Source organism: Stigmatopora argus, chromosome 10 (genome assembly GCF_051989625.1).
Source record: "Stigmatopora argus isolate UIUO_Sarg chromosome 10, RoL_Sarg_1.0, whole genome shotgun sequence".
Classification (NCBI taxonomy): Eukaryota; Metazoa; Chordata; class Actinopteri; order Syngnathiformes; family Syngnathidae; genus Stigmatopora; species Stigmatopora argus.
This window is the reverse complement of record NC_135396.1, coordinates 1,284,897-1,308,244: the sequence shown is the minus strand read 5'-3', so window position 1 is coordinate 1,308,244 and position 23,348 is coordinate 1,284,897. Positions and strand designations below refer to the sequence as shown.

Sequence of the window (23,348 nt, the reverse complement as noted above, 5' to 3'; positions counted from 1 at the left end):
TTGGAAACTAGCAAATTGTTCACCTCAATAAAAAACAGTAAGCAACAAATTTACAACATACAGTTATTCACAGTTTACCTAGAAAACTAACTGTGTAACATATTTTAGTGGTGGTAGTAATGACATTGATCTTTCCGTATGTATCGGCTGCATCCAAATTGCATTTATGGACAATTTTGTCTTGGCTTTGAGGACCATATAAATCGTCCGTTATCGATCGAGTCATTTGAGCGTTTTTATGTTTTTTTTTTCTCTGGGTCGTTTGTTGATGGCTTGCTCTCAGCTCCACTCTGTATAATGGCTCAGAAGCTCTAATTGGTGGAATCAAATTTCCATAGTTTAGTCTACTCTGAAAACGGTCCTTTTTCATGTCAGTATTGTTTTTTAGGATGGAATGCGAGTGTGTGATGTGAGCAGCCGTTACGTGCAAATGATGTTTTCATCTCCTAATGGGTCGAGTCTATAGGCTGCTATTTCTTGATTTCTTATGCATAATTGAGATAATTTTCTGCTACATTCAGGAGTACATATTAATTGCTAATGGAATATCTTGTGTGTTTTACCTTGTTCGGCATGCATATTAAGAATTTAAAATGTTTTGCTCTAAATGTTATCTTGCTGATTAGGTAATGCTATTACCGTATGTTGTTGTTTTTTTAAATGATGCGCATGCAGATTGAAGAGAAATTTGTATTTAAGGGGGGGAAAAGCAGGTTTATTGTGATTAAAAGCGTTTTTTTTTTCTCCAAAATATGATATCATGCTGTTTGGAAGGCATTTGCCACTCTTTAAAACGGAAGGGTTTGGAATTTGATACACGCGGTGTGCTAAGCGTAATGGTATTTTACAATTATTTTAAATATTATACATTTGAGAGGAAGAACCTCCTTTTATACACACATGCAGATCGTTGTGAGACGTCCTAGCTGGGGATCTTGGATTCTGGCTTCTTCGAGGGTACGTCAACAGTAGCCAGGGAGCGAATAGTAGGAGCCATAGTACATTTGGAGACTTTGGTTGTGGGAAAAAAAATTTAAAAAATAATAATAATCACTCCCAAAGTGTCCTGTGCAACCAAAAAGGTCAAGAAGTTCTCCTTGAAACCCACCCCAGCTGGATTTGAGGAAGCCGGCGACCAATCCGGCCACGCGCCAATCCACAACGGTCCGAAACTCGCCAAGAACGCCGACGACCCCGTTCATATCAAGTGACGATTCGACTTTTGTCGTCTGGAAGCCGCTTCCTCGTCCACGCCTTCCCTTTCCCTGCTTTGGCAGCAAGCTTTGACGTCCTCTCGCACGCCGTTGCTGACCAGCACGTAGAGCACGGGGTCCACCACGCAGTTAAGGCTGGACAGGGCGAGCGCGCAGGAGAAGGCAAAGTGCGTCTTCTGCTCGAACTGGCAGTAGCCGCCGTCAGGCCGCGTGCCGTCGCTGCGGTAGAAGACCAACGAACGCGCCAGCAACAGCACGTGGTACGGCGCGAAGCAAACCGAGAAGATCCCGATCACCCCGAAAGACAGGGCGCGGACCTTGGTCTTGGCTTGGGCGCTCAAACCCGGGCTGCGCCCCACCGTGCTCAGCACCCTGCCGTAGCTGAGGACCAGCACCAGCAGGGGGAGCAAGAAACCCACGGCCACCCGGAGAAGGTTGAACAGGGCCACCGGGCGTTCCATTGGGTAGGTCTCGTAACAACGGTCGTCCCGGCCGTCGTGGGCGTCGGCCAGGTTGTCGTTGAACAGGACGGTGACGTGTAACGTGGCCACACCCGCGTAGACGCACAGGCACTGCACCCAGGCGCAGCGAGACGTCCGCTGGGTCTTGGCGCGGAGCGGGTAGGTGACGGCCAGGCAGCGGTCCACCGAGATGCAGCAGAGAAGGTAGATGCTGATGTACATGTTGGAGTAGTAGAAGAAGCCGGCCACGCTGCACGAGGCCACGCTCAGCTGCCAGTGGTGGTTCTGATGGTAGTAGTTGATCCACAGGGGCATGGTGAAGATGAAGAGGATGTCGGAGAAGGACAGGCTGAGCAGGAAGATGCCCAGCACGTTCTGGCGGCGGACTTGTTGCAGGATGGGGCCAAGGGTCAGGACGTTGAAGACCAGGCCGAAAATGAAGGCTACGATGTAGACGCTCATCAGGAGGTCGCTGATGGCGCTGTCGCCGATCTTCACGCACACGGACGTCGAGTTCACGGTGTCTGTCGTCGCGTTCATGGTGTCTGCTAGGGAGAGGAAGAAGGTAAATCACACGGGCACATCGGAATGGCGTCTTCGCAACGAACTAAATTAGTTTGCGGCGTGCAAGTTTTGGGCTGGTTTGAGTGAATCCAAACCAGAAAACTCACCCGTGGGGTGGTCTGGGTTCACGTACGTGGTTTTTCGCAACTGATGCACTACGGCAGGGGTGTCAGACTCGGGTTGGTTCGTGGGCCGCGTTAACGTCAACTCGATTTCTTGTGGGCTGGACCATTTAGATTTTTTTATTCTATAAATGGATTAAAAGAACTGGATTAAAAGCCCTGAATATTCCGTTTTTTTATAGGTCTAAAACAATGTTTATTTTAGATTTTTTTAATATATTTTTAGATTTTACAAAATGATTTTTGAACTAAAAACACAGAAAAAAAGGATTAAAAAATGACAATTATTCATTTAAAAGGGGGAAATCAGGAAATGTAATACACATCTATACTCTTCATTTTAATTTGATCCTAGAACAGAAAGTCGGCACTCATGATTGACTTTCCCGGGCCACACAAAATGATGCGGCGGCCCAGATTTGGCCCCCGGGCCGCCACTTTGACACATGTGGATTAAGGATACAAACAAACACGCTATCGCTTGGATGACGCAAAGACTAAAATAAAAAATCTCATAGATTTAACAATAACCCAAACATGGTGCTTAGATTTTACAAAATGATTTTTGAACTAAAAACAGAAAAAATGGATTAAAAAATTACAATTATTAATTTAAAAGGGGAAAAATCAGGAAATTTAATATACATCTATACTCTTCATTTGAATTTGATCCTAAAACAGAAAGTCGGCACTCATGATTTACTTCTCGGGCCACACAAAATGATGCAGCGGGCCAGATTTGGCCCCCGGGCCGCCACTTTGACACGGGTGCACTATGGTATTATGGGAAATGTTTGGCTAGAATCATAGCGCCGTGAATTTTGTACATTGAATGCTTTCATTGTCATTATGCAAGTATAATGACATTTAAAGCTTCACCACAAAGTGCAGAAAATAACAACAAACAAACAGACAATTAAATAATCAATAAACCAATAAGCACTAAATAAGTACTAACTGTATGTTACCACGTTAACCCCGCCTTGACCATTTTGAACCATATTTCCACGGACCCCCGCTGGCCCCCAACCAGCGGGTTGGAGACCCCTAGCACCTTGCATTAACAAATGTCCAATTTTTGGACTTACAAACTCTCCTAATTGTCATTTTTCCAACTTTGCAGCTTCTACTACTCTCCCAATACCTGTTTTTGTGCAAACACTGTCTGCACATAATAAAACACTATACTCAAGGCAAAAAAAAAGTTAATTTTCATTCACATTTCTGTCACAGTTTATATTGATTTATTGTCTTTTGGTTTGTGCCTAGTGTGTGATTTCTGCTTCAGGTCACATGACATTGTCCCACACACACACATACACATTTGCACACACTCACTTACACACCACCTGTTCCTCATTGTGTCATCAACCTCAGTTCAAGCTGAAGATGACTTGTGCACTTCCTGCTTGCCGGATGTGGTTATGTGAGTTTTATCTACATTATTTTGTTTTCCGGTTTTTACTTTTATCATTCCGAAGGTGTTTTTTGTCAAACTAAAAATGTTCCACCTGGCCTCGTCTGTCTCGTGACCTTATAAACCTTATATTATGACTCATGGGCCATTCCAATGAAAAGAAAGGCTACGCCCTTTTATTTGAACTGTAGTTGATCACCTACTGACATTTTTTTAATTCTTCCATCCTAATTTATGCACTTTTAGACATATTTAACTGCTATGATAAAGAATCAGGCCCAATGCAGCATTTAGTTCTAGCTTTATCTTTCTTATTTGCTATTGTTATCCCTTCTGTTATTGTTGTATAGGTTGTTTTGCTTTGGGCAAATATCTCAGATGGTATTATGATATTGTATATTATCCAGTTTTTTCACAGATGATGCAATTAGGTTCCATAACAGAGATGATCTGTTCAATCTAAACCCAATAATAGAAAAGCCATTTGTGCAGGCCCATCTTCAGTAAAACTGGATGGTGACGTATAAAGTCGTGACACGCATGAGTGTCAAAGCTATTCGTGGAAAATGAGTAGCTGGAAAGTTTTGCAGATAAATGATCTTTAAAAAGATTTAATGGCCTTTTCACCTCCCTTTTTGCTATCTCTGTGTAGAGAACATTTTGCGTTGTGCGTTTACTGTTCTGTCTTGAGGTAGTTTTAGTTTTCTACACATTATATTGTGTTTTGCATGTATGTGCATGATCATTTTTTTAAAAAATGTCTTTACCAGCTATTCTATATTGCAAATGGACTTTATGTCAATTTGAAACAGCTATTATTTTGTTAATGTTGTAAACACTGCCTTGTTGTTTTTATACAAGTGAGGCTCTAAGTAAAACACCACCATGACAGTTTATATTCGGGTTGTACTTTGCCGAAATGCAATTGACAGTATAAATTATTATTTCTCATTTAGGTCAACCCAATTCAACAAATGCTAGATGGATATTTGCTGTGTGTTTGTGTCAGATATACACAGAGAAATATGGTGGCCGCAAAAGGTAAGGAAATAACTACCATTCATTCATATTCCGTGCTGTTTATCCTCGCAAGGGTTGTAGGGGGGTGCTGGAGCCTATCCCAGCCAACTACGGGCAGCAGGCGGGAGACATCTTGAATCGCCGGCCAGCCAATTGCAGGCCACAAGGAGAAAAATTATAACTAATCACTCAAAAGGCAATATTTAACAAACGTTTAGCTTAGCATGCATGTTTTTGGGATGCAGGCGGGGAAACCAGAGCACCCGCAGAAAACCCATAAAGACCCTGGGAGAACATGCCAACTCCACAAAAGAAGTTTGGAAGCCAACGGGGATTGAACCCTTGATCTGAAAACTGCGAGTCGGATTTGCTAACCACTTTAACCTCCTAAGAGTCAGACTCTTGCAAGGAATATATTTTTTTAATATTCTTTTTTATATTTAGGCTAATTGGTGAGTGTAAAAACAAGGAATTATATTTTTACATGTAGTTTCTGAGAAAAATGATGTCCAAAATTTAACATTGTAGTCATGTGACCACCAAAAATGTGATGTCCACACGAGTGGACGACGTCAGGTCATCGGAGGTCAACACCACGCCACGTGTTTACAATACCATAATTCGAATGAAACAGAAAAATGGGCAAAATTGGGCGGTAAAATTAATCTAGTTCCGTAAATCGACGTAAATTTCCAATATTCACTTCCTATATTTTGCTTACAAAAGTGTAGCATTTGTAGGAAAGAGCTCACCCGCAAAAATTCTGCCTGTCGGTGTTTAAATCCCGAAGCGTGAAACGTCCTGTGGAAGTGAGGATGAGTGCGAGAAGTGGTCCGGGTTCCACCTTGTCATCATAAAGGCAAGCTTTTTGTCTCGAACCTCCAAGCTGAGATGCTTCCAAATGTCAGAGAGGAGTGTGTAGAGGCGGGGGTACTGAAATAGGGGAAGATCCACGTGCTGGGGGGGTGGGTGCTTACATCACCCGTGCACAGAGGGGAAAGTACTTTGAAGGAGGCGGCGAGGGGGGCGGGAAGTGGCTTGGGGTGGGGGAGCAGACTGCAACAGATGTAAGCCATATTTAACTTGCATTGTGAAGAGGACAGTGTCGTTTCGTTTTTGTTTACCATTATGAGCTGGCTTCTCATAAGTACGACACCACAATTGACATCCGCCCTTTCGTGGCTTTTTTTGTGGTTTCAAATGAACGTCAATGTGGTTCTTAAAAGGTTTTGCAGTGTATTTACCCGCGCCAAAGCCACAAAGTCGTTTGCACCTGCAGCAAACGAGATTTTCTTTAGTAATTAACGGCCTTGAGAACTTCAACGATTGCATTGCGGACGCCAGTGCTTAACACTGAAGGAGTCAAGGGTTCGATCCCGGATCCGGACCTTCATGTGTGGAGTTTGCATGTTGTCCCCGGGCTTGCGTGGGTTTTTTTCTGGGTAGTCTGGTTTCCTCCCAAATCCCCAAAACATGCATTGTAAGGCGATGGGCTGGTAGGATGTTCCCAGTATGGTGAGCGTAGTTAGCTGGGATGGGCTCTAGCACCCTCCGCGAACGTTGTGAGGATAAGCGGTGTGGAAAATGAGTGTAAGCAGGTGTTTTTATGACAGATATCTTTTGTTTCAGTCTGAACTTCAAAAGTTCAAGTGAAGTTCAAGCAGTCTGATTTATAAAAGATGGAAACTCCGCCTTCCCTCCCACCGCCGACCGCTTTGTCATCATCATCATCATCATCATCCTCATCAAATCCATATGAGGTGAATTTTTCACTTTGTTCTGTTGTGTTGTTTGTGGGAGGATAAGAAAGACACTATGTTATGGGAGTTAAAAAAAATAGTACAGAAAAACTGTTTAGTTAAAAAAAAGTGGAAGTATATAGGCAAATAATTTTTTTTTTTACCTTTTGTGTGAATTTTAAAGTAATGCAAGAGCAGTTAAAAGCAAAATCCCTGATTCAGGTGTCGACATTCCTATGAATTTGCAGCTGTAGTCAATGTTTATTCAACACGTTAGCAGATAAACTGCAGACTTAAAACGCAAGATGGTTCGTGTAAACAAGAACTCTTTAGTTTTAGAACACTATTTAAAAGGAAATGTAAATGTATTTCTTTTAAAAAATGAACATTTAAAAATGGGCTTTTTTTCGTGTTAAAAGATCAGGTTTAGTAGGGTTGATTTTCATGCAAAAAAAAGTAGACCATGCATAGTAAGGTTTTTATTTGTTTAAAAGATGACAATGTAAAGTTGGGCTTTTAAAAGAAATGATGACCATGTATAGTAAGGCAGTTTTTTCTTTAAAAAAAAGACCATGATGGTAAGGTGATAAAAAAAAAAAAAACGACATAGTTTAGTAAGGCCTTTAAAAAAAAAAAAAAACATGTATAGTAAGGCTTTTTTCTTTAAAAAATGACCATGTATAGTAAGGCTTTTTTCTTTAAAAAAAGACTAAGTATAGTAAAGCTTTTTTAAAAAAAAGTACATAGTATAATAAGGCTTTTATTCCTTAAAAAACGACATAGTAGAGCCCTGCGGCATAACGAGTACAATTTGGTTGACGGAGTTCAACACTATCTAGTGCTACACTACAATACATCAATAACCGTCTAGTCGCTGAAACCTTCTGAAACAGAACAGCATTTACTGTAGTCGCCGAATTGGACACATCAAGATAGAAAGGTTTGTTAAAATCAGGGTTGGCCAGGGCAGCCGCAAAGGCCAGTTCTTGACCAGAGACACAAAAAACGACATAGTATAGTAAGGCTTTTTTTTTGGAAAAATGACAGTATAGTAAGGCTTTTTTCTTAAGAAACAACATAGTATAGTAAGGCTTTAAAAAAAAAAAAAAACGACATAGTATAGTAAGGCTTTTAAAAAAAACCAAAAACGACATAGTATAGTAAGGCTTTTTTTCGTAAAAAAATGACATAGTATAGTAAGGCTTTTTTCGTAAAAAATGACATAGTATAGTAAGGCTTTTTTTTCCGTAAAAAACGACATAGTATAGTAAGGCTTTTTTCGCAAAAAACGACATAGTATAGTAAGGCTTTTTTTTCCGTCAAAAACGACATAGTATAGTAAGGCTTTTTTCGCAAAAAACGACATAGTATAGTAAGGCTTTTTTTTCGTAAAAAACAACATAGTATAGTAAGGCTTTTTTTTTCGCCAAAAAAACGACATAGTATAGTAAGGCTTTTTTCGCGAAAAACGACATAGTATAGTAAGGCTTTTTTTTCGTAAAAAACAACATAGTATAGTAAGGCTTTTTTTTTCGCCAAAAAAACGACATAGTATAGTAAGGCTTTTTTCGCGAAAAACGACATAGTATAGTAAGGCTTTTTTCACAAAAAAACGACATAGTATAGTAAGGCTTTTTTTCGCAAAAAAACGACATAGTATAGTAAGGCTTTTTTCGCAAAAAAATAACAGTATAGTAAGGCTTTTTTCGTAAAAAACGACATAGTATAGTAAGGCTTTTTTTGTTAAAAACGACATAGTATAGTAAGGCTTTTTTCGTGAAAAATGACATAGTATAGTAAGGCTTTTTTCGTGAAAAACGACAAAGTATAGTAAGGCTTTTTTTCGTGAAAAACGACATAGTATAGTAAGGCTTTTTTTCTCTCGTAAAAAACGACATAGTATAGTAAGGCTTTTTTTTCGTAAAAAACGACATAGTATAGTAAGGCTTTTTTCACAAAAAAACGACATAGTATAGTAAGGCTTTTTTTCGCAAAAAAACGACATAGTATAGTAAGGCTTTTTTTCGCAAAAAAACGACATAGTATAGTAAGGCTTTTTTCGTGAAAAACGACATAGTATAGTAAGGCTTTTTTTCTCGTAAAAAACGACATAGTATAGTAAGGCTTTTTTTTCGTAAAAAACGACATAGTATAGTAAGGCTTTTTTTTCGTAAAAAACGACAGTATAGTAAGGCTTTTTTTTCGTAAAAAACGACATAGTATAGTAAGGCTTTTTTCGCGAGAAACGACATAGTATAGTAAGGCTTTTTTCGTAAAAAACGACATAGTATAGTAAGGCTTTTTTTTCGCAAAAAACGACATAGTATAGTAAGGCTTTTTTCGCGAAAAACGACATAGTATAGTAAGGCTTTTTTCACAAAAAAACGACATAGTATAGTAAGGCTTTTTTTCGCAAAAAAACGACATAGTATAGTAAGGCTTTTTTCGCAAAAAATGACATAGTATAGTAAGGCTTTTTTCGTAAAAAACGACATAGTATAGTAAGGCTTTTTTCACAAAAAAACGACATAGTATAGTAAGGCTTTTTTTCGCAAAAAAACGACATAGTATAGTTGTTAGGTTCATCCAATTGTAGGTTTATCCTTAGGTTTTTCCGTATTCAGCTTTCAATAAAAAAGGCATCTGTAGTCATATCTACATTTAATTCTTGCAAGAGAGAATACATCCATCCGCGTCCCCGGCCAAGATCATTCTAACAACTCGAAGTCCGTTTCGCTAATTTATTCATAAGGTTTTAACGCCATGCCCCACAGAAGTCTAAACATTCGTAGAGTCTCAATTTTGCACAGTTATCAAAACAATTGTACGTCCTGTCGAATCTTCCCGAAACAGTCCTTGGTTCCCAAGAGCGCTTGTTGTGAGTCCTCCTCCCGAAGCCGTAAACAGTCCTCAGTTCCCAAGAGCACCTGTCCTGAGTCCTCCGAAGCCGAAAACAGTTCGCAGTTCCCAAGAGCAATTGTTGTGAGACCTCTCCATGCCCTGTCCTCTTGATGTGAACCAGTCCATACTTTAGCAAGGCATGCATTAAAATGACTTTTATTAATGCCAATAACTCTAACATAAAAGCACAGCGTTCAACACATATATGTATTGTTTAATATTGTTACACATTCAGGATGAGCATTACTATTCCTAATAAGTAAATATATTGATTAATATAGTAAGCATGTTTATAATAAGGCTTTCTATTCCTAAGTAAGCATTGCAAACACATTTATAATAATGATTATTCCAACAATAGTAAGGCTTTTTTCGTGAAAAACAACATAGTATAGTAAGGCTTTTTTTCTCGTAAAAAACGACATAGTATAGTAAGGCTTTTTTTCTCGTAAAAAACGACATAGTATAGTAAGGCTTTTTTTCGTAAAAAACGACATAGTATAGTAAGGCTTTTTTTTCGTAAAAAACGACATAGTATAGTAAGGCTTTTTTCGCGAAAAACGACATAGTATAGTAAGGCTTTTTTCGTAAAAAACGACATAGTATAGTAAGGCTTTTTTTTCGCAAAAAACGACATAGTATAGTAAGGCTTTTTTCGTGAAAAACGACATAGTATAGTAAGGCTTTTTTCGCGAGAAACGACATAGTATAGTAAGGCTTTTTTCGTAAAAAACGACATAGTATAGTAAGGCTTTTTTTTCGCAAAAAACGACATAGTATAGTAAGGCTTTTTTCGCGAAAAACGACATAGTATAGTAAGGCTTTTTTCGCAAAAAATGACATAGTATAGTAAGGCTTTTTTCGTAAAAAACGACATAGTATAGTAAGGCTTTTTTCCGCAAAAAAACGACATAGTATAGTAAGGCTTTTTTTCGCAAAAAAACGACATGGTATAGTAAGGCTTTTTTCGTGAAAAACAACATAGTATAGTAAGGCTTTTTTCTCGTAAAAAACGACATAGTATAGTAAGGCTTTTTTTCTCGTAAAAAACGACATAGTATAGTAAGGCTTTTTTTCGTTAAAAACGACATAGTATAGTAAGGCTTTTTTTTTCGTAAAAAACGACATAGTATAGTAAGGCTTTTTTCGCGAAAAACGACATAGTATAGTAAGGCTTTTTTCACAAAAAAACGACATAGTATAGTAAGGCTTTTTTTCGCAAAAAAACGACATAGTATAGTAAGGCTTTTTTTCGCAAAAAAATAACAGTATAGTAAGGCTTTTTTCGTAAAAAACGACATAGAATAGTAAGGCTTTTTTTGTTAAAAACGACATAGTATAGTAAGGCTTTTTTTCGCAAAAAAACGACATAGTATAGTAAGGCTTTTTTCGCAAAAAAATAACATAGTATAGTAAGGCTTTTTTCGTAAAAAACGACATAGTATAGTAAGGCTTTTTTGTTAAAAACGACATAGTATAGTAAGGCTTTTTTTGTGAAAAACGACATAGTATAGTAAGGCTTTTTCCGTGAAAAACGACATAGTATAGTAAGGCTTTTTTCGTGAAAAACGACATAGTATAGTAAGGCTTTTTTTTCTTGTAAAAAACGACATAGTATAGTAAGGCTTTTTTCACAAAAAAACGACATAGTATAGTAAGGCTTTTTTTCGCAAAAAAACGACATAGTATAGTAAGGCTTTTTTCGTGAAAAACGACATAGTATAGTAAGGCTTTTTTTCTCGTAAAAAACGACATAGTATAGTAAGGCTTTTTTTTCGTAAAAAACGACATAGTATAGTAAGGCTTTTTTCGCGAAAAACGACATAGTATAGTAAGGCTTTTTTCGTGAAAAACGACATAGTATAGTAAGGCTTTTTTTCTGGTAAAAAACGACATAGTATAGTAAGGCTTTTTTTTCGTAAAAAACGACATAGTATAGTAAGGCTTTTTTTCTCGTAAAAAACGACATAGTATAGTAAGGCTTTTTTCGTAAAAAACGACATAGTATAGTAAGGCTTTTTTCGCGAAAAACGACATAGTATAGTAAGGCTTTTTTCGTAAAAAACGACATAGTATAGTAAGGCTTTTTTTTCGAAAAAAACGACATAGTATAGTAAGGCTTTTTTCGCGAAAAACGACATAGTATAGTAAGGCTTTTTTTCACAAAAAAACGACATAGTATAGAAAGGCTTTTTTTCGCAAAAAAACGACATTGTATAGTAAGACTTTTTTCGCAAAAAAATGACATAGTAAAGTAAGGCTTTTTTCGTAAAAAACGACATAGAATAGTAAGGCTTTTTTTGTTAAAAATGACATAGTATAGTAAGGCTTTTTTCGTGAAAAACGACATGGTATAGTAAGGCTTTTTTCGTGAAAAACGACATAGTATAGTAAGGCTTTTTTTTTCGTGAAAAACGACATAGTATAGTAAGGCTTTTTTCACAAAAAAACGACATAGTATAGTAAGGCTTTTTTTCGCAAAAAAACGACATAGTATAGTAAGGCTTTTTTCGCAAAAAAATAACATAGTATAGTAAGGCTTTTTTCGTAAAAAACGACATAGTATAGTAAGGCTTTTTTGTTAAAAACGACATAGTATAGTAAGGCTTTTTTTCTCGTAAAAAACGACATAGTATAGTAAGGCTTTTTTTCGTAAAAAACGACATAGTATAGTAAGGCTTTTTTCGCGAGAAACGACATAGTATAGTAAGGCTTTTTTCGTAAAAAACGACATAGTATAGTAAGGCTTTTTTCACAAAAAAACGACATAGTATAGTAAGGCTTTTTTTCGCAAAAAAACGACATAGTATAGTAAGGCTTTTTTCGCAAAAAATGACATAGTATAGTAAGGCTTTTTTCGTAAAAAACGACTTGGTATAGTAAGGCTTTTTTCACAAAAAAAACGACATAGTATAGTAAGGCTTTTTTTCGCAAAAAAACGACATAGTATAGTAAGGCTTTTTTCGTGAAAAACAACATAGTATAGTAAGGCTTTTTTTCTCGTAAAAAACGACATAGTATAGTAAGGCTTTTTTTCTCGTAAAAAACGACATAGTATAGTAAGGCTTTTTTTTCGTAAAAAACGACATAGTATAGTAAGGCTTTTTTCGCGAAAAACGACATAGTATAGTAAGACTTTTTTCACAAAAAAACGACATAGTATAGTAAGGCTTTTTTTCGCAAAAAAACGACATAGTATAGTAAGGCTTTTTTCGCAAAAAAATAACATAGTATAGTAAGGCTTTTTTCGTAAAAAACGACATAGTATACTAAGGCTTTTTTTGTTAAAAATGACATAATATAGTAAGGCTTTTTTCGTGAAAAACAACATAGTATAGTAAGGCTTTTTTTCTCTCGTAAAAAACGACATAGTATAGTAAGGCTTTTTTTTCGTAAAAAACGACATAGTATAGTAAGGCTTTTTTCGCGAGAAACGACATAGTATAGTAAGGCTTTTTTCGTAAAAAACGACATAGTATAGTAAGGCTTTTTTTCGCAAAAAACGACATAGTATAGTAAGGCTTTTTTTGTTAAAAACGACATAGTATAGTAAGGCTTTTTTTTGTTAAAAACGACATAGTATAGTAAGGCTTTTTTCGTGAAAAACGACATAGTATAGTAAGGCTTTTTTCACAAAAAAACGACATAGTATAGTAAGGCTTTTTTTCGCAAATAACGACATAGTATAGTAAGGCTTTTTTCGCAAAAAAATGACATAGTATAGTAAGGCTTTTTTCGTAAAAAACGACATAGAATAGTAAGGCTTTTTTCGTGAAAAACGACATAGTATAGTAAGGCTTTTTTTTCGTGAAAAACGACATAGTATAGTAAGGCTTTTTTCACAAAAAAAACGACATAGTATAGTAAAGCTTTTTTTCGCAAAAAACGACATAGTATAGTAAGGCTTTTTTCGCAAAAAAATAACATAGTATAGTAAGGCTTTTTTCGTAAAAAACGACATAGTATAGTAAGGCTTTTTTCGTAAAAAAAGACATAGTATAGTAAGGCTTTTTTTCTCGTAAAAAACGACATAGTATAGTAAGGCTTTATTCGCAAAAAAACGACATAGTATAGTAAGGCTTTTTTCGCGAAAAATTACATAGTATAGTAAGGCTTTTTTCACAAAAAAAACGACATAGTATAGTAAGGCTTTTTTTCGCAAAAAAACGACATAGTATAGTAAGGCTTTTTTCGTGAAAAACGACATAGTATAGTAAGGCTTTTTTTCTCGTAAAAAACGACATAGTATAGTAAGGCTTTTTTTTCGTAAAAAACGACATAGTTTAGTAAGGCTTTTTTTCGTAAAAAACGACATAGTATAGTAAGGCTTTTTTCGCGAAAAACGACATAGTATAGTAAGGCTTTTTTCGTAAAAAACGACATAGTATAGTAAGGCTTTTTTTTCGCAAAAAACGACATAGTATAGTAAGGCTTTTTTCGCAAAAAATGACATAGTATAGTAAGGCTTTTTTCGTAAAAAAACGACATAGTATAGTAAGGCTTTTTTTGTTAAAAACGACATAGTATAGTAAGGCTTTTTTCGTGAAAAACGACATAGTATAGTAAGGCTTTTTTCGTGAAAAACGACATAGTAAGTAAGGCTTTTTTTAGGTAAAAAATGACATAGTATTGTAAGGCTTTTTTCGCAAAAAACGACATAGTATAGTAAGGCTTTTTTTTCGTAAAAAACGACATAGTAGAGTAAGGCTTTTTTTTCGCGAAAAACGACATAGTATAGTAAGGCTTTTTTCGTAAAAAAAGACAGTATAGTAAGGCTTTTTTTCGCAAAAAACGACATAGTATAGTAAGGCTTTATTCGCAAAAAAACGACATAGTATAGTAAGGCTTTTTTCACAAAAAAACGACATAGTATAGTAAGGCTTTTTTCACAAAAAAACGACATAGTATAGTAAGGCTTTTTTCACAAAAAAAACGACATAGTATAGTAAGGCTTTTTTCGTTAAAAACGACATAGTATAGTAAGGCTTTTTTTCGTAAAAAATGACATAGTATAGTAAGGCTTTTTTCGCGAAAAACGACATAGTATAGTAAGGCTTTTTTTCGCGAAAAACGACATAGTATAGTAAGGCTTTTTTCGCGAAAAACGACATAGTATAGTAAGGCTTTTTTCATAAAAAAACGACATAGTATAGTAAGGCTTTTTTTTCGCAAAAAACGACATAGTATAGTAAGGCTTTTTTCGTAAAAAGCGACATAGTATAGTAAGACTTTTTTTTTCGTAAAAAACGACATAGTATAGTAAGGCTTTTTTCGCGAAAAACGACATAGTATAGTAAGGCTTTTTTCACAAAAAAACGACATAGTATAGTAAGGCTTTTTTTCGCAAAAAAACGACATAGTATAGTAAGGCTTTTTTCGCAAAAAAATAACATAGTATAGTAAGGCTTTTTTCGTAAAAAACGACATAGTATAGTAAGGCTTTTTTTGTTAAAAACGACATAGTATAGTAAGGCTTTTTTTTGTTAAAAACGACATAGTATAGTAAGGCTTTTTTCGTGAAAAACGACATAGTATAGTAAGGCTTTTTTCGTGAAAAACGACATAGTATAGTAAGGCTTTTTTCGTGAAAAACGACATAGTATAGTAAGGCTTTTTTCGTGAAAAACGACATAGTATAGTAAGGCTTTTTTCGTGAAAAACGACATAGTGTAGTAAGACTTTTTTCGTGAAAAACGACATAGTATAGTAAGGCTTTTTTTTTCTCGTAAAAAACGACATAGTATAGTAAGGCTTTTTTTTCGTAAAAAAACGACATAGTATAGTAAGGCTTTTTTCACAAAAAAACGACATAGTATAGTAAGGCTTTTTTTCGCAAAAAAACGACATAGTATAGTAAGGCTTTTTTCGTGAAAAACGACATAGTATAGTAAGGCTTTTTTTCTCGTAAAAAACGACATAGTATAGTAAGGCTTTTTTTTCGTAAAAAACGACATAGTATAGTAAGGCTTTTTTTCGTAAAAAACGACATAGTATAGTAAGGCTTTTTTTTCGCAAAAAACGACATAGTATAGTAAGGCTTTTTTCGCGAAAAACGACAAAGTATAGTAAGGCTTTTTTCACAAAAAAATGACATAGTATAGTAAGGCTTTTTTCGCAAAAAAACGACATAGTATAGTAAGGCTTTTTTCGCAAAAAATGACATAGTATAGTAAGGCTTTTTTCGTAAAAAACGACATAGTATAGTAAGGCTTTTTTTGTGAAAAACGACATAGTATAGTAAGGCTTTTTTCGTGAAAAACGACATAGTGTAGTAAGACTTTTTTCGTGAAAAACGACATAGTATAGTAAGGCTTTTTTTTTCTCGTAAAAAACGACATAGTATAGTAAGGCTTTTTTTTCGTAAAAAAACGACAGTATAGTAAGGCTTTTTTCACAAAAAAACGACATAGTATAGTAAGGCTTTTTTTCGCAAAAAAACGACATAGTATAGTAAGGCTTTTTTTTCGTAAAAAAACGACATAGTATAGTAAGGCTTTTTTCACAAAAAAAACGACATAGTATAGTTAGGCTTTTTTTCGCAAAAAAACGACATAGTATAGTAAGGCTTTTTTCGTGAAAAACGACATAGTATAGTAAGGCTTTTTTTCTCGTAAAAAACGACATAGTATAGTAAGGCTTTTTTTTCGTAAAAAACGACATAGTATAGTAAGGCTTTTTTTCGTAAAAAACGACATAGTATAGTAAGGCTTTTTTTTCGCGAAAAACGACATAGTATAGTAAGGCTTTTTTCGCGAAAAACGACATAGTATAGTAAGGCTTTTTTCACAAAAAAATGACATAGTATAGTAAGGCTTTTTTTCGTAAAAAACGACATAGTATAGTAAGGCTTTTTTTGTTAAAAACGACATAGTATAGTAAGGCTTTTTTCGTGAAAAACGACATAGTATAGTAAGGCTTTTTTCGTGAAAAACGACATAGTATAGTAAGGCTTTTTTCGTGAAAAACGACATAGTATAGTAAGGCTTTTTTTTTCTCGTAAAAAACGACATAGTATAGTAAGGCTTTTTTCACAAAAAAACGACATAGTATAGTAAGGCTTTTTTTCGCAAAAAAACGACATAGTATAGTAAGTCTTTTTTCGTGAAAAACGACATAGTATAGTAAGGCTTTTTTTCTCGTAAAAAACGACATAGTATAGTAAGGCTTTTTTTTCGTAAAAAACAACATAGTATAGTAAGGCTTTTTTTCGTAAAAAACGACATAGTATAGTAAGGCTTTTTTTTCGCAAAAAACGACATAGTATAGTCAGGCTTTTTTCGCGAAAAACGACATAGTATAGTAAGGCTTTTTTCACAAAAAAATGACATAGTATAGTAAGGCTTTTTTTCGCAAAAAAACGACATAGTATAGTAAGGCTTTTTTCGCAAAAAATGACATAGTATAGTAAGGCTTTTTTCGTAAAAAACGACATAGTATAGTAAGGCTTTTTTTGTTAAAAACGACATAGTAAAGTAAGGCTTTTTTCGTGAAAAACGACATAGTAAGTAAGGCTTTTTTTACGTAAAAAATGACATAGTATTGTAAGGCTTTTTTCGCAAAAAACGACATAGTATAGTAAGGCTTTTTTTTCGTAAAAAACGACATAGTATAGTAAGGCTTTTTTTGTTAAAAACGACATAGTATAGTAAGGCTTTTTTTGTTAAAAACGACATAGTATAGTAAGGCTTTTTTCGTGAAAAACGACATAGTATAGTAAGGCTTTTTTCGTGAAAAACGACATAGTATAGTAAGGCTTTTTTTCGCAAAAAAACGACATAGTATAGTAAGGCTTTTTTCGCAAAAAATGACATAGTATAGTAAGGCTTTTTTCGTAAAAAACGACATAGTATAGTAAGGCTTTTTTCGTGAAAAACGACATAGTATAGTAAGGCTTTTTTCGTGAAAAACGACATAGTGTAGTAAGACTTTTTTCGTGAAAAACGACATAGTATAGTAAGGCTTTTTTTTTCTCGTAAAAAACGACATAGTATAGTAAGGCTTTTTTTTCGTAAAAAAACGACATAGTATAGTAAGGCTTTTTTCACAAAAAAACGACATAGTATAGTAAGGCTTTTTTTCGCAAAAAAACGACATGGTATAGTAAGGCTTTTTTCGTTAAAAACGACATAGTATAGTAAGGCTTTTTTCGTTAAAAATGACATACCGTAATTACTCGAATATAACACGCAGGTTTTTGCAAAATAATTAATTCCAATAGTTGGGGGTGCGTTTTATAATCAAAAACTAATTTTTTTATAATTTTTTTTTTTTTTTTTTTTTTTGTGTCTTGTTACATGGCCCTTAGCCTGGTGCTTTTTCTTGCCAAATAAATTGAATTGAAATTGAATTGAATAAAATAAATTACAAATTTTCGATCGAAAAAAGCATTGTCAAACTCACTTTGACGCACGGATTTTACGTCATCTCGTAGAGCCGACGCACGGATTTTACGTCATCTCGTAAAGCCGAGACCACCACTGCCCCCCTCTAGCCTCGTACCCGTCTCAGTTCACCCTCTCTCAGTTCAGTGTTATAATCAATAACTAAAATAAATTACAAATTTTCGATCGAAAAAAGCATTGTCAAACTCACTTTGACGCACGGATTTTACGTCATCTCGTAAAGCCAATTGGATGATGTGTTGTGGGAGGAAGAGGAAGTGGATGAAGGAAGCGTGGACGTTGATAGGATTCTCAACGAAGAGATGTATGAGAGGACAGACAAAGAGAGAGAGGAACTTTTCATTTGAAGGATTCTAATGAATAAATTTGTTTGAACAAAACAATCGTGAAACGAAGAAAAAAAGGTAAGATTTCTGATTTTCGTCAGCGGGAAATTTTAGGTGCGCACTATATTCGAGTACTGCGTTTTTCCAGATTTTTTTGGCCCAAAGTTATACCTGCGTGTTATTTTCGAGTGCGCGTTATATTCGAGTAATTACGGTAGTATAGTAAGGCTTTTTTTCGTAAAAAATGACATAGTATAGTAAGGCTTTTTTCGCGAAAAACGACATAGTATAGTAAGGCTTTTTTCGCGAAAAACGACATAGTATAGTAAGGCTTTTTTCGCGAAAAACGACATAGTGTAGTAAGGCTTTTTTCATAAAAAACGACATAGTATAGTAAGGCTTTTTTTCGCAAAAAACGACATAGTATAGTAAGGCTTTATTCGCAAAAAAACGACATAGTATAGTAAGGCATTTTTCGCGAAAAATTACATAGTATAGTAAGGCTTTTTTCACAAAAAAAACGACATAGTATAGTAAGGCTTTTTTCGTTAAAAACGACATAGTATAGTAAGGCTTTTTTCGTTAAAAACGACATAGTATAGTAAGGCTTTTTTTTCGTAAAAAATGACATAGTATAGTAAGGCTTTTTTCGAGAAAAACGACATAGTATAGTAAGGCTTTTTTCGCGAAAAACGACATAGTATAGTAAGGCTTTTTTCGCGAAAAACGACATAGTATAGTAAGGCTTTTTTCATAAAAAACGACATAGTATAGTAAGGCGTTTTTTTCGCAAAAAACGACATAGTATAGTAAGGCTTTTTTCGTAAAAAGCGACATAGTATAGTAAGGCTTTTTTTTCGTAAAAAACGACATAGTATAGTAAGGCTTTTTTCGCGAAAAACGACATAGTATAGTAAGGCTTTTTTCACAAAAAAACGACATAGTATAGTAAGGCTTTTTTTCGCAAAAAAACGACATAGTATAGTAAGGCTTTTTTCGCAAAAAAATAACATAGTATAGTAAGGCTTTTTTCGTAAAAAACGACATAGTATAGTAAGGCTTTTTTTGTTAAAAACGACATAGTATAGTATAGTAAGGCTTTTTTCGTGAACAACGACATAGTATAGTAAGGCTTTTTTCGTGAAATACGACATAGTGTAGTAAGACTTTTTTCGTGAAAAACGACATAGTATAGTAAGGCTTTTTTTTCTCGTAAAAAACGACATAGTATAGTAAGGCTTTTTTTTCGTAAAAAAACGACATAGTATAGTAAGGCTTTTTTCACAAAAAAACGACATAGTATAGTTAGGCTTTTTTTCGCAAAAAAACGACATAGTATAGTAAGGCTTTTTTCGTGAAAAACGACATAGTATAGTAAGGCTTTTTTTCTCGTAAAAAACGACATAGTATAGTAAGGCTTTTTTTTCGTAAAAAACGACATAGTATAGTAAGGCTTTTTTTCGTAAAAAACGACATAGTATAGTAAGGCTTTTTTTTCGCAAAAAACGACATAGTATAGTAATGCTTTTTTCGCGAAAAACGACATAGTATAGTAAGGCTTTTTTCACAAAAAAATGACATAGTATAGTAAGGCTTTTTTTCGCAAAAAAACGACATAGTATAGTAAGGCTTTTTTCGCAAAAAATGACATAGTATAGTAAGGCTTTTTTCGTAAAAAACAACATAGTATAGTAAGGCTTTTTTTGTTAAAAACGACATAGTATAGTAAGGCTTTTTTCGTGAAAAACGACATAGTATAGTAAGGCTTTTTTCGTGAAAAACGACATAGTATAGTAAGGCTTTTTTCGTGAACAACGACATAGTATAGTAAGGCTTTTTTCGTGAAATACGACATAGTGTAGTAAGACTTTTTTCGTGAAAAACGACATAGTATAGTAAGGCTTTTTTTTCTCGTAAAAAACGACATAGTATAGTAAGGCTTTTTTTTCGTAAAAAAACGACATAGTATAGTAAGGCTTTTTTCACAAAAAAACGACATAGTATAGTTAGGCTTTTTTTCGCAAAAAAACGACATAGTATAGTAAGGCTTTTTTCGTGAAAAACGACATAGTATAGTAAGGCTTTTTTTCTCGTAAAAAACGACATAGTATAGTAAGGCTTTTTTTTCGTAAAAAACGACATAGTATAGTAAGGCTTTTTTTCGTAAAAAACGACATAGTATAGTAAGGCTTTTTTTTCGCAAAAAACGACATAGTATAGTAATGCTTTTTTCGCGAAAAACGACATAGTATAGTAAGGCTTTTTTCACAAAAAAATGACATAGTATAGTAAGGCTTTTTTTCGCAAAAAAACGACATAGTATAGTAAGGCTTTTTTCGCAAAAAATGACATAGTATAGTAAGGCTTTTTTCGTAAAAAACAACATAGTATAGTAAGGCTTTTTTTGTTAAAAACGACATAGTATAGTAAGGCTTTTTTCGTGAAAAACGACATAGTATAGTAAGGCTTTTTTCGTGAAAAACGACATAGTATAGTAAGGCTTTTTTCGTGAAAAACGACATAGTATAGTAAGGCTTTTTTTTTCTCGTAAAAAACGACATAGTATAGTAAGGCTTTTTTCACAAAAAAACGACATAGTATAGTAAGGCTTTTTTTCGCAAAAAAACGACATAGTATAGTAAGTCTTTTTTCGTGAAAAACGACATAGTATAGTAAGGCTTTTTTTCTCGTAAAAAACGACATAGTATAGTAAGGCTTTTTTTTCGTAAAAAACGACATAGTATAGTAAGGCTTTTTTTCGTAAAAAACGACATAGTATAGTAAGGCTTTTTTTTCGCAAAAAACGACATAGTATAGTAAGGCTTTTTTCGCGAAAAACGACATAGTATAGTAAGGCTTTTTTCACAAAAAAATGACATAGTATAGTAAGGCTTTTTTTCGCAAAAAAACGACATAGTATAGTAAGGCTTTTTTCGTAAAAAACGACATAGTATAGTAAGGCTTTTTTTGTTAAAAACGACATAGTATAGTAAGGCTTTTTTCGTGAAAAACGACATAGTAAGTAAGGCTTTTTTTACGTAAAAAATGACATAGTATTGTAAGGCTTTTTTTCGCAAAAAAACGACATAGTATAGTAAGGCTTTTTTCGTGAAAAACGACATAGTATAGTAAGGCTGTTTTTCTCGTAAAAAACGACATAGTATAGCAAGGCTTTTTTTTCGTAAAAAACGACATAGTTTAGTAAGGCTTTTTTTCGTAAAAAACGACATAGTATAGTAAGGCTTTTTTCGCGAAAAACGACATAGTATAGTAAGGCTTTTTTCGTAAAAAACGACATAGTATAGTAAGGCTTTTTTTTCGCAAAAAACGACATAGTATAGTAAGGCTTTTTTCGCAAAAAATGACATAGTATAGTAAGGCTTTTTTCGTAAAAAAACGACATAGTATAGTAAGGCTTTTTTTGTTAAAAACGACATAGTATAGTAAGGCTTTTTTCGTGAAAAACGACATAGTATAGTAAGGCTTTTTTCGTGAAAAACGACATAGTAAGTAAGGCTTTTTTTTTCGCAAAAAACGACATAGTATTGTAAGACTTTTTTCGCGAAAAACGACATAGTATAGTAAGGCTTTTTTCACAAAAAAATGACATAGTATAGTAAGGCTTTTTTTCGCAAAAAAACGACATAGTATAGTAAGGCTTTTTTCGCAAAAAATGACATAGTATAGTAAGGCTTTTTTCGTAAAAAACGACATAGTATAGTAAGGCTTTTTTTGTGAAAAACGACATAGTATAGTAAGGCTTTTTTCGTGAAAAACGACATAGTGTAGTAAGACTTTTTTCGTGAAAAACGACATAGTATAGTAAGGCTTTTTTTTTCTCGTAAAAAACGACATAGTATAGTAAGGCTTTTTTTTCGTAAAAAAACGACAGTATAGTAAGGCTTTTTTCACAAAAAAACGACATAGTATAGTAAGGCTTTTTTTCGCAAAAAAACGACATAGTATAGTAAGGCTTTTTTTTCGTAAAAAAACGACATAGTATAGTAAGGCTTTTTTCACAAAAAAAAGACATAGTATAGTTAGGCTTTTTTTCGCAAAAAAACGACATAGTATAGTAAGGCTTTTTTCGTGAAAAACGACATAGTATAGTAAGGCTTTTTTTCTCGTAAAAAACGACATAGTATAGTAAGGCTTTTTTTCGTAAAAAACGACATAGTATAGTAAGGCTTTTTTTCGTAAAAAACGACATAGTATAGTAAGGCTTTTTTTTCGCAAAAAACGACATAGTATAGTAAGGCTTTTTTCGCGAAAAACGACATAGTATAGTAAGGCTTTTTTCGTGAAAAACGACATAGTATAGTAAGGCTTTTTTTCGCAAAAAAACGACATAGTATAGTAAGGCTTTTTTCGCAAAAAATGACATAGTATAGTAAGGCTTTTTTCGTAAAAAATGACATAGTATAGTAAGGCTTTTTTTGTTAAAAACGACATAGTATAGTAAGGCTTTTTTCGTGAAAAACGACATAGTATAGTAAGGCTTTTTTCGTGAAAAACGACATAGTATAGTAAGGCTTTTTTCGTGAAAAACGACATAGTATAGTAAGGCTTTTTTTTTCTCGTAAAAAACGACATAGTATAGTAAGGCTTTTTTCACAAAAAAACGACATAGTATAGTAAGGCTTTTTTTCGCAAAAAAACGACATAGTATAGTAAGTCTTTTTTCGTGAAAAACGACATAGTATAGTAAGGCTTTTTTTCTCGTAAAAAACGACATAGTATAGTAAGGCTTTTTTTTCGTAAAAAAACGACATAGTATAGTAAGGCTTTTTTTCGTAAAAAACGACATAGTATAGTAAGGCTTTTTTTTCGCAAAAAACGACATAGTATAGTAAGGCTTTTTTCGCGAAAAACGACATAGTATAGTAAGGCTTTTTTCACAAAAAAATGACATAGTATAGTAAGGCTTTTTTTCGCAAAAAAACGACATAGTATAGTAAGGCTTTTTTCGCAAAAAATGACATAGTATAGTAAGGCTTTTTTCGTAAAAAACGACATAGTATAGTAAGGCTTTTTTTGTTAAAAACGACATAGTATAGTAAGGCTTTTTTCGTGAAAAACGACATAGTAAGTAAGGCTTTTTTTACGTAAAAAATGACATAGTATTGTAAGGCTTTTTTCGCAAAAAACGACATAGTATAGTAAGGCTTTTTTTTCGTAAAAA

At 34.2% G+C, this 23,348-nt stretch overlaps 1 protein-coding gene and 1 long non-coding RNA gene across 5 annotated transcripts in view; one reads left to right on the top strand and one right to left on the bottom strand.

Annotated features, from left to right (window-relative positions):
• Positions 1-75: 75 nt before the first annotated feature.
• Positions 76-23,348, top strand: part of LOC144083408 (uncharacterized) — a 35,721-nt gene continuing 12,448 nt past the window's right edge. Inside the window, exons 1-4 of one of the 3 annotated variants that reach the window (XR_013303541.1) lie at positions 76-1,879; positions 1,985-3,787; positions 4,735-4,819; positions 6,428-6,558. This is a non-coding gene — a long non-coding RNA (uncharacterized LOC144083408). Of the gene's footprint in view, positions 3,788-4,734; positions 4,820-6,427; positions 6,559-23,348 lie in introns of all 3 variants that reach the window. The other 2 variants (XR_013303542.1, XR_013303540.1) reach the window with 2 other exon arrangements.
• gpr184 (G protein-coupled receptor 184) lies at positions 108-5,690 on the bottom strand. Of its 2 annotated transcripts, none has more exons than XM_077611235.1 (2): positions 5,551-5,690; positions 108-2,223 (listed from the first exon to the last, which is right to left on the bottom strand). In XM_077611235.1, the coding sequence occupies exon 2, from the start codon at positions 2,213-2,215 to the stop codon at positions 1,199-1,201; it is 1,017 nt and encodes a 338-aa protein (XP_077467361.1). In that variant the 5' UTR covers positions 2,216-2,223; positions 5,551-5,690; the 3' UTR covers positions 108-1,198. The 2 variants fall into 2 exon arrangements, with proteins under 2 accessions (XP_077467361.1, XP_077467362.1); XM_077611236.1 differs by having other exon boundaries at positions 108-2,220.

What these genes read in the sequence shown, in the direction of transcription:
- gpr184 (XM_077611235.1), bottom strand. Translation starts at nt 2,215, where the DNA reads ATGAACGCGACGACAGACACCGTGAACTCGACGTCCGTGTGCGTGAAG.